The following is an 11,878-nucleotide window of genomic DNA, read 5'->3' as shown; positions in this document are numbered from 1 at the left end:
GTTTGACATCGAATTGACAGGCACTATATGCCCTTGAACTGGGAGGCTTTAAAAAAAAAAAAAAACGAAAATTTGCAGTTCACATTCTTTACAATGGCACCAGTCAAGCCTCCGGAGCTTTCTCTTGGTAAGTGTTAGTTCGGCGTGACAGGCAAGTTTCGCTTGCTGTATTTATGCGCTTCATGAAGTTTCCTCGCTCTGAGTCTACTTGCGTGTACGTACGTTCTTACTGTATCCATACACTACCGGAGATGCGGTGTCAGAATGAGGTAGAACCGTTGTACCAAAAACATAGCTAGAACTTTAAACCTATGAAGTAACAGTCACATCAAATCAACTCTATAGAGTGGATTTAAAAAGCAAACTAAAGCAATAAATTCACATTCAACCACACCTACAATAGAGATCACTAACAGGCTGGAATATCTGAAGTGTTCCCAGAATAAATTCCTCCCTCTTTTCCCTTCCCTTTCTGTAAAAAAGGCTGCTTTGTTTTGTCTAGAGATTCACTTTTTCACAGATACCAATATGCTGCCTCATCGGATGTTGTCGCCACAGGAGAATTTTCCTCTTTCTTTGTTTCAAGAGGAAACCAACTCAAAAGGTAAAGTATGAAGTTGAGTCAAGATCACAAAACCTTACTACCCCCCTCCCTCCCTCCCCCCCCCCCCACTCCCCACCCCCACACACACTGCTACAACGCAATCTGCAGTCCAACAGAAAGGGAATAGACGCAGACGTACACGCACAGACACGCACAAAATCACACTCCGTCACTTTTCAGTTTGTAACTGAAAGCGTCACTGTTTTGCTGGGCTACGCTGAACTCCCTCTGCTGCATTCTGTGCCTCTTCCCAAGGCTAGAATGGAGGCAGGGATTGTGCTGGAGTCGGGTGACTCCAGACCAGCTGGGGGCAGTCATGCTCAAGCTAGGCTCTGATCTCCCAGAGCCCTTTCACAGGACTAGGACCATCCACCAGCTGCCATGCCACCCAAGCCGACTGGGCCTTTCTGGGAGATGATACTCTCTGTGGATTTAAGAAGTCTTTCAAGGCATGGCGCGTTAATCTTGGCCGGAGGCGGTCGACTGTGAGCAGACTCTGTCTTACATAGACGGTCCGTGCTGGAGGACACAGAGTTGTCCTGCGTCGCGTCACTGTCCCTGTGAGCTGTTAGAACGTTCCGAACCGTCCCCTGAGCTTGTTCAGCCGTCGGGGAGCAGATGGGTGATGTGTGGAGCCATTTTAGGTTGGTTGCAGAGTAGGGCCCTGGGGGTGTGAGGTCGCTGACTCTCATTGCCTTGTTACCCATTGAAAGGGCACTTGTGGTGGCAGGGTTTGCAATGCCAGTGAGCAGGGGAGATGTAGCTGGAGACAACTGTAAAAAATTGAAAGAGGGAGAATTACTTAAGATTTCAATGCTAACAGAGACAAACCTTTCCTGGGGATCTCTCTGCAATTGGTTTGCTATGATTTAAGAAAATACTTTTAAATTACAAAATTTAATAAAACTAGTTTTAAATCTTGTGAAAAATCAAATGCAAAGATATGCTCTAAAAATGCGTGTTTCATATGGTTTTAAAAAGCTTAAATCCCAAGTTTACATTTAAAAATATCATGTGGTGTAACCATCAAGAACTAATGATACATTTCGTTATAAACTAAATTAATGTAACCTCACCGTATACATCTTAAATATTTTTTTTAAAGTTGAAATATACTTTAAGGTGAAATTATTATTATTATTTTATTTTTAAATAACCATTCATAAATATCATGGTTTTCTGGGTGTCGCACCACATGACATTTTACAATTATTCATGAAAGAATATTTAAGGAACATATTTACAAATCATTGTTTGTATTAACTGCATTTTTCACATGTATTTTTGCATTAACCGATCCAGGAGAAAAACAAAAACACCATCAGGTCATTAACCCAGAAACTATTACCATACAATAATAACTTGTGTAGGGGTATAAAATCAGCATGAGAATATCCTTTTACATTGCTGACTTCTATCTGTCCTCTGAAAGCTTTCCAAAATTACCTTTTCTTTTCCGTCTTTGTTCTTAGTGAACATGAGATGTGCATTTTATACCTCTGTACTGTAAAAATAGATTTTAATCCCTTCTTGTCTGTCCTGTTCCTCTCTGTCCCAGTGATTACAGTATAATAGGCATTTCAGTCTCTCCTTTTCAATCAGCCTGGTGTCTTAACTTACACATGTTCATGACAGCTCTCCAAAAGTCTTACCTTGGTTTTCTTAGATGGGGTCGTCTCCTCCATCAGCGCCGCAGTATTGGCTTGGTCGCTTCGTTGAGGTTTTATGTGAGGGAACCAGTTCTTCAACATTTCCTCCATTTTCAGAATGATGTTAACATATCTCTCTCTGCATGGCACAGGAAGGACAATATTTGAGTCTGGTAACCCACAGAAGCACTAAAAAACAGTTTGAGACTTAATGTGACTGACGTGACTAAAAATGAAAGTCTACTGTTCTGTAACCTTGTTTGGTGTTAGGCGAGTTGAAAGAACACTTAACCGCAAGTACACTGCATCATGCGTACATGTACACACAGACACGATCTGTTCTCATTTTGAGAAACACGTTTCTGTTAATTCACATGTTTGTACACTTCCCTTGCCCCTAAATATAGACTTAAGCCTGCAGCGGGGCACTGACGTCCACGTCACAGGGAAAAGAAATAGTAGCGCTAAGGAGCAGTGATGCAGACACACGCACATGGTGCCCATTGACTCGCACCAGTCCCCGACAGATGGTTAATGGGGATTAGTGCAAGTCACATGACAAAGTATCTGCTATGCCCCCATTCTCAGCATTTCAAATTTAAATGGCTACTGTCGTTAAACTTACTTTAATATTCCCTATTCTGATGCACCTTTGCGTTGGGGGACTTGCCAGCTGGCATGACGGAATGGGTGAATGATAGCAGGGGTCAGGTGGTGGGGACGCAGCCACGCCCCCACTTGTGTCAGCTTGGTTATGGCTTGGCTCAGTGCCTCGTTCAGATGGCCTGAATTAGTACCCCACCCAAAACCCCATCATCTATGTTTTTAGTGGCTGAATACCCACTTCAGGCGTATTTTTTGCCAGGTGTGTTTTCATGCCGCACAGTTTGCAACACTGCTGGACGTGGCCCAAAGTACACCACCGATCTAGATGTTCTAGACTCTACTCTCACACGTGAATATTGGACTTTGTGAAGCAGCACAATGCAATACAATGAGAGCAGATCTGGGCTGCGTGCCAGGTGCTGTTAAGAGGAAAAGTAAATGACGCACCTAAGCCCAGCCTGACCCATTATGAGGTCATTCAATGCAACAGAAGCACTGACTCCCCCCCCCCCCCCAAAGACGACATCACAGACTTTACACCGTCTAGCCAGAGGAGGGCTAATCAATCGGATGACAGGCTATTCCCTCAAGGAGCTGGGACATTTTTAACGACCCATGTTTGAGTTCTATTCTTGTCCAGCCATTTTTAGGTTTGTGGTGGCAGGTCTGCACAGGCTCCCCCCTCCCTCCCTTCCTGCTGCTCTGGACCAAGCATCATGCTGCGAAGCCATGTGTTTTCACATCTCCTTGTCTCGTTCATTTATACCCTCAGAGCAAAGACATTCACAAGACTTCCAAACAGAGCAGAGGGCGTAGAAGTCATTCGCAAATGACATGGGACAATTTAATCTTGACTTGACTGCTTATGTGCGTTAACAAACAAACACACTGAAACAACATTGCAAGTAGTGGATTGAGGTAGATTAAGTAAATGGACACAACATCTCTCAGATCGATCTGCGAAGGAGTGTTGTGCAGACTTAAAGCCCTCCCACCCTCAATCGGCCCATGAGTGAAGTAAAAGAAACAGTAGGGAACTCACCCCATGCAGGGATTCTGCAGGACCCCCATTATCCTCTGGATGCGGTCCATGGCCACACTCTCTTGGAAACTGCTGAGGCCTGTGAAAGGAGAAGATACAGTTTAAACCTTTTCTTTTATGAGCAGTGCCAGCTTATTGTCTCTGACAGGCTGTGATACGTCTGCGAGGCAGATGGGTTCTTGTGAAACACGTGGGACGACAGACTTGCTGTCTCTGTGGCCAGGAAGTCCAGTGTCACCCAGAGCCCTTGCATTGACAGCAGTCCCAGACTCATGAGCAGGTCCGCCTGGTGCGCAACCTGTTTTATAGTATATGTGGGGCTCTAGCCAATAAAACTTTTAAGTACCCAGTCACGCTAATACCATCTGTTGGTGTTTTACAGTAAGGTCAAGCTTGAGCAAGTTTTCTGTGTTCCAACCAGCCGTGACGCAACATGATTCCAGTAACAAGTCATTTTCCTGTCCGCACAGAAAGTGAAAATGCTTTGCGATGTAACAGTCAACCAGAATATTGTGTGGGCGGTTCTATGTTTGCATGCGTAAACCGAAGAACAGAAATGCCACACTTTTCCATTTAGCATCAATTTCACGGTTTTACATTCTATGACTTGAAGGTACCTTGAGATGTTGCGTACCTTCCACAGCTAGTATATCCTTTTCCGATCTTTAATATACACGAGGAATGTGATTTTAATCCAGAGTGAGCGGGACTACATAAATGAGAACCAAGTGACCCAAGCAGCTTTTAAATCACGGTTTGGCGCCTTGTTAGGACACAGTGTGACGGTGCAGATTTTACTGTCATTACTTGTATCAAAAGTTACAATAGCCACATTAAAAAACTGAGTCAAATGATTACAAAATTTCATCCCACTACGCAAGGACACAAAAGAAACAGCTAACCCAAACCCTTGAGCTTATCTCTATAGTGTCTTCGGAATTTCATTCGAGGTCCTGGGGTATTTTTGGAGCCGTGCGGTTTGCACTGCTTTAGACATGCGTCTTTCAACCATACACGTTTTATTATGACTAAGCAAGGCAGCAAGCGCCACTAGGAAATTACTGTGGTTGATTTGGGTGCCTCATTTTGTGTAGTTTCATGACACATCTCTGTCCCAAATCTCATGGTTCGAGAAGCGTGTCATCACCTGCTGCCTCTAGTTTGGCAGTACTCCTTGTATACTGATTTTTTAAGGCAAGTTCTTGGATCAAGGCTGATGCTTTAGACTATAAGACAAAGAATGAATAAAGCATTACTCACGTTCTCTGTATCTGCCTGAGCGGAGGCCATTAAGGATTGAGGACAGTGGGTGAATGTAACACTGCAGCTCCAAGCACTGCAAAACAAAGAGCATCATTCAGTATTTCATTCATTTGTCTGATATTATTTATTGTTTAGCATTTCTCTAATAATTTCTAGAGTTTTGCTGTTTTCATTTCAGGGTATTGACAGTACACTTTTGCCAATTACCATAAACAAACAACATCAAGTTAGGATATTCCTTTGTACAGCTCATAATTTCCTAACAACAATGACACTGATGCAAAAAGTGACTCATCTACTCTCACACATTTATGCAAATGTAATGGAACGAGTTATCACTGCATTTATACAAGGTAGAGGAAAACACTGCGTTTTTTCATTCAGTGGCCTCGTGTGACTCATTCACTTTTCACCCAGATAGAACACATGGAGGAGGGGTCTTCCTGGAAGTGGTTTTGCTTCGAGTATTTTTTTTTTTTTATTCTGCTCGGGTGGATAGATCATGTAGGAGATAAGGGTGCCTTTCAGAACACCATGTCTCTTCCCTGGCATGCCGGCAAGTCAAAAAAGTGGTACGTCTCACCTTGCATGCGAACAGCCTGTCTTTCTCCATTTGTTCAGGCGTGAGCTGCCTCTCCCTTTGCTCTGGCACCATGGAGCTCCGTGTTCTCTTCAGCGCCTGCCTCTTTTTGCCTATAGGGCTCTCCGGGCACCGGCTGCAATTGGTCCGATCCCCTTGTCCCAGGAGAGAATGACTGCCATCCTCGCTGTAGTCAGAGCTATTGCAGTTAGAAGGAGAACTTCCCCGAGAACTCATGTTCTCTTTGTCCATTACCTCCCCTTTATCTCCATTCCTCTTTGAGAGCGACTGGCAAGTTTGGACCCCCTGGACGACCCCCGAGGTGGGGGATTTTGGCAAGGTGGTTTGTCCCTGCACTTTGGTACAGTCTGATTCTAACTCGCTATCGTTGTCCTCATCGTCACTGGCCAGCCAGTCAATGGAATAGTCCGAATCTGAAGCTGACATCTTAGGAAGCAGGGTCTAACCAGCATGAACCATCACTGACCTGCAGGGGAAACAGGGAGTACTTTAATCTCCAATTTTTAATACACAACGTTAATAATGAACATTATTACACAATACAACAGGAGTTGGCATTAAATTGTGTAATAGAAAAGGAATGTTTTCTCTTTCATTGTATTGCTTTGACAGCAACATAAAAGCAAAAATTCCAGCTATATTTGCATGATTAATAGTCTAGCAGATAACAGTGGTCCAAAATGAGAGTTTAAGCATGGATCTTCAATAAAATCCTGTGGGATAATGAATTCATGCCAGCTCAGACCAGCGTGTTTTCCACACACACTACCTGAGTCTCACACACAGGCTAAAGAAACAGCGGCCATAAAAAAAACAAAATAAAAAAAAACACTTACTGCCGTTTCACGAACAGTGCTGAGAACTAATGACACTGACGTGTATGGTTAATTCTTATGTTTTCAATGACAACACTGATTCTTCTGTACATGAACAGTACCAAAACAAACCCTAAAAGATTAATATACTATTACACATTTTTGTAAAAAAAAAAACTAAATTAGCCTTATTCATGCATAATATTGTAGCAACAGGAGGAGACGGTCTTTATTCAAATTTAAGATGTTTGAAATAAGATTTTATGCTGGTCTTTTTAGAACAATTGTGTGCCCTGTAAGGCACATGCATTTGTTTGTTCTGATTGCACCTAATTGAAAAACGAATGGCCGCACTGTCCTTTGTTTCGGCGGTATATCCAAAGACAACTGGAGCGCCAGATCGAGCCTCTGTTGAGAAGCGTACGTGGGTTCAGTGATGTAGACCTGCAGTTGTGTGGCCCCGTGTTACTTCTCCCAAGGCAACGTGTCTGAGAGGGCGGGCACTAAAACGCCGAGTGTTCCGATTTGTGCTTCCAGACCCGAATCTGACAAATAGAGATTGCGTTGGAAGCCAACTCCGGCTGATAGGGGAGACGAGCTTACATATTAAAATAATATGCAAATTAACTAAACACGTGGACACGCGGATCGGTTTCATTCCAACAGGCGGACAGAATGTCAACTGCTAGCGTTTTTTTTTTTTTTTTTTGGTTGTTGCTCACAGATACTAACTTTTTTTTATACCCAATTAGCTCGGATGCGATGACGCCAGATATGCACCTCCCTCTCATATGTTTGGGTTGAGTTGCTTTTAAAGTCACCATGAAATCAAATTGGACAATTCTTTTTAATGAATATTGCAGAATATATGATTTATGTAGGCAACGTCATTATTTATGTAATTAATTAAAACAAAATAAAAAAAAACACTTACTGCCGTTTCACGAACAGTGCTGAGAACTAATGACACTGACGTGTATGGTTAATTCTTATGTTTTCAATGACAACACTGATTCTTCTGTACATGAACAGTACCAAAACAAACCCTAAAAGATTAATATACTATTACACATTTTTGTAAAAAAAAAAACTAAATTAGCCTTATTCATGCATAATATTGTAGCAACAGGAGGAGACGGTCTTTATTCAAATTTAAGATGTTTGAAATAAGATTTTATGCTGGTCTTTTTAGAACAATTGTGTGCCCTGTAAGGCACATGCATTTGTTTGTTCTGATTGCACCTAATTGAAAAACACTTGAAAATGAAGCAATACAGAACTAACAGTCTGTGTTGAAGCAGGTGATACAACAACCGCACATATTTAAAGCCCTGTTCGTTTATTCAATGAGACCAGAATGCCGCAGCCATGGTGACCAGCAATTGACAGAACAAAGGCCCTAGAAATAAACCGTTCTTTCTGCAGAATTTCATTAATAAATTGCTCAAAATCATACATTACTTGCACGTTCGATTTAGGCGCAAGCTGGTAGTGTATGCTGCTTACATTTATAAGTTAATTAGTTTGTGGGCATGCTTTTAAAAGAGGGTGATTTGAAAATAGTCTAGGAACACACAGCTGGGACCAGATCTGCGGCCTTGAGCACTACCAGTAATTTTTCTGCTTGTATTATCAATTCCATCACTCCTTGGTACTTCATAATAGACATGCCTTAAGGAATACACATAAAAGGAGTGTTGACAACGTTGATTAATGAGCCAAGCCATGAATATTTGTTAAAAGCATATGTTCAACAGAAGCTACTGCCGACCGACCACTCATCTTTTTATAGACGAGCCAAGGGCTTCTTATGAATTAACAGGACATGTATGAGTATGATGCAAAAATATGTTATGCGTAAATTAATAAAAACCCCAGAAAACTGCACACACACTGCATTACACCGTCCTTAATTAATACCAAAAATAGTTGTTGTTTTTAATACAAAAACAGAATCATTGTGGTTACATTAGTTTGAACAAATAAAGTCATTTTATGGGATGTTTACAGTATAACATTCACTTTCGGTTATTACAAAAGTATCGTTTTTTCCCCAAAAATCATATTTTAAAATGCACTCTAAATGTAACTTTTACATAAATGAAAATACCTTATTATACAATAAAAGTACTTAAATTTTATCAAGCAAGTTATCGTAGCCATTGTCCACGCACGAGGATTTTCAGATTGCCTAAGCACATTCACATCTCTTGGGCATTTAATCCTTCCATCAGCTGGTCGGTATCATTGCAAACAAATGGACTGCTGAGCCAGAGTTCTGCCCTGCCAATAAAGCCACATTATGTAATAGCTCTACCTCAAGCACGCGACTAATTGGCTTTATAACATTTACAAAGCTCAGCCTTCCAAATGGATGTAACTGCTGACCAGCTTTTTCCTGTCAGTACTGGTTTCACCAAAAGTTGAATCAAACAAAACGCCGCGTTTAGCACGACTGCCGTTAGCGAACAAACTCCTCTTTCAAATCGAAAAACTGCCTACATCGGATACTTTACAAGTTTTGTCGACAGCTGCGGACGGGGATGAAAAGGCCCTTTATTAGTTTGTGGTAACAGATAATTTGTCAAAACAAAGACAATCATTGAAAGGTTTACTTGCAGTGTTTACGTTTGGTTACCAGTGTAAAGACAAAGCGGGCACGTGACAATTATTTAATAGCGGTATTTAGCGCAACGGCAAATGTAGGAAGTCATGTAACCGAGACGTATTTCTTATAGCTACGCCTGCACGTAATATCGGTTGCTATGGGCAACACGTATATTAATATTAAAAGGACTATGAAATAAAACAAAACCCGTACAGAATTAATGTACCTGTCTGATATCTGAGGGTGGGGCCCTGGTGATGACTAACACCTTAATAGACCCTTCCAAGACAAGACCACCGCAATTTTTGGCCTTTTCAAACATATTACAAAATGTTAAATATATAACGTTACTGCTAACTTATATGCCTATAGGTTTAGCTAACTTGTATATTAAAACGAATACTCTCGCAAAAAAACGGATATAAACAAAGCCACGAACTATTACAAAAGACACGATAAGCTACATTTAATATATCAGTATTTAAATATATTAAGAACGCATGTGTATCATTTAATAGGCGGATGCCTCTGTTCACGCAGCGGCATCTTCTAACATCTCTTGCATACATATACATAAAGCCCTATACCTCACTGTTATTCCTATATGTGCCATTTTTACCCCACAAAAAATATTATCGGAAGCAATCGCTGTTATTTAAAACGCGAATCCTACCTCAAGCCGGATGGGACGAATGGCCGCACTGTCCTTTGTTTCGGCGGTATATCCAAAGACAACTGGAGCGCCAGATCGAGCCTCTGTTGAGAAGCGTACGTGGGTTCAGTGATGTAGACCTGCAGTTGTGTGGCCCCGTGTTACTTCTCCCAAGGCAACGTGTCTGAGAGGGCGGGCACTAAAACGCCGAGTGTTCCGATTTGTGCTTCCAGACCCGAATCTGACAAATAGAGATTGCGTTGGAAGCCAACTCCGGCTGATAGGGGAGACGAGCTTACATATTAAAATAATATGCAAATTAACTAAACACGTGGACACGCGGATCGGTTTCATTCCAACAGGCGGACAGAATGTCAACTGCTAGCGTTTTTTTTTTTTTTAGGTTGTTGCTCACAGATACTAACTTTTTTTTATACCTAATTAGCTCGGATGCGATGACGCCAGATATGCACCTCCCTCTCATATGTTTGGGTTGAGTTGCTTTTAAAGTCACCATGAAATCAAATTGGACAATTCTTTTTAATGAATATTGCAGAATATATGATTTATGTAGGCAACGTCATTATTTCTGTAATTATGTGCCCCCCCCCCCCCCCCCTAAACTTCAATCAAAATAACTTCCTCTCCGTCTTGCAGTGACAGTACATATTTTTCACGTTTAATTGTTGCAACAGGGGTGACCATTTTTCACCTGTCTACAAATAGATATCTATATGCTAGGCTATATGCTATAGCATATGCTATCATAAATCATGTTCACAAGATTGGATAACCACAACAACAGTATGTTGCATCTGTTTCAAGAGGTATGTATCATGATGTCATTATGTATCACTTTATTGTGTATATGTGTGTGTGCGCGCATGTGTTTGTAGATGTTACTTATTTTGTTTATAATTCATTTAAATTTCAAAAATGGGAATTACAAAAAAATCAAGTAATATATCATGACATATAACATGAATGAGTATTTGGGGATATAGGTGAACAATAACTTTCACAAAAAAACATATTGGTCCTTAAATAGGCTCCTTTTTAAAGACATTGATACATTTACTAATTTGATTTTTCTGGGGGTTTTTTCATGATATTGACCTATGGACTAGGCATTTACAACTTCTAGTACACTTTTAGGTCTATTGATCATTTAGCAACTGTAAACAAACCAATGTGGAAACATTTGCATGCAGCACGAGCCAGCGTCACATGTGTCTAAGAAGCGATTCAATGTGCGCATTGCTACTGTTGCTCTCTGTTTCACTGGATGCAGGAGCCCCGTAGCGGCGCTTATCCTTACCTGCCCCCGACTGACTGCAATGTGCACAGCTGCTCGTATGTGAACCAAGTGGAATGAATGAATGAGGCTGAACGTGATAGGCCACGTTCTGTTTCGTGTCGGGTTGCACACATGCTGCCTTTACGCTCGCACTGTTTTTACACAGCAGCCTGTGGAGTTTCCATGGTGAGGGGGAAAAACATTCCAAAGCAGTTCACTTCTCTAGAAGCCTCACAGCAGGTGAAGTTGTGTAGATATATTCCGTCATACGTTATTCAGCGCACTTTTTCAAAAAGCCCAAACGGGAGGAAAAGGGCATGCCAGGTGGTCTGTGTCCACTGGTATGTTCACGCTCATGCTGTGGTGGTTGTTCAAGTTGGTGGCTGTGACGGTGAGAGAGCAAATGAGGACTCGCAGTCTCTCTCTGGGGGGTGGGATCTCTGGTTGGAGTCCAGACAAAGATTCAACGGCTGGTGCCAATGAGTCATAGTCCTCCTCCCCGGAAAACGTGAGCACATGTGAGAGAAAAAACCCACCCATCTTCTGTCTCTCCTTTCGGCTTCGCGCAATTGAAAGTCATAATTGATGTGAACTGAATGTCTCTTCCAAATCTCTCCCTCTCAGTTCCTGTCGGTATTTGACAACCAGGAGAACATTAACAAAACATTATGGGTTCTGAACTTAGCCAAATACGCCACCCAGATGGATTAATGACACAAACCGGTCTGGTTTTAAATGCAG

General features: G+C 41.7%; 1 protein-coding gene across 1 annotated transcript; it reads right to left on the bottom strand.

The window, feature by feature from the left end:
• Positions 1–784: 784 nt before the first annotated feature.
• On the bottom strand, positions 785–10,129 carry LOC130099303 (uncharacterized). The gene is made up of 6 exons (XM_056264917.1): positions 9,862–10,129; positions 5,748–6,231; positions 5,162–5,237; positions 3,902–3,980; positions 2,257–2,392; positions 785–1,377 (listed from the first exon to the last, which is right to left on the bottom strand). Exons 2-6 carry the CDS (start codon positions 6,189–6,191, stop codon positions 964–966), a joined length of 1,149 nt encoding a protein of 382 aa, XP_056120892.1. The 5' UTR covers positions 6,192–6,231; positions 9,862–10,129; the 3' UTR covers positions 785–963.
• Positions 10,130–11,878: the final 1,749 nt, after the last annotated feature.

The sequence above is a fragment of the Rhinichthys klamathensis genome, unplaced genomic scaffold (genome assembly GCF_029890125.1).
Source record: "Rhinichthys klamathensis goyatoka isolate OS25496 unplaced genomic scaffold, OSU_Roscu_1.1 h1tg000228l_1, whole genome shotgun sequence".
Taxonomy (NCBI): domain Eukaryota; kingdom Metazoa; phylum Chordata; class Actinopteri; order Cypriniformes; family Leuciscidae; genus Rhinichthys; species Rhinichthys klamathensis.
This window is presented reverse-complemented; position numbering and strand designations above follow the sequence as displayed.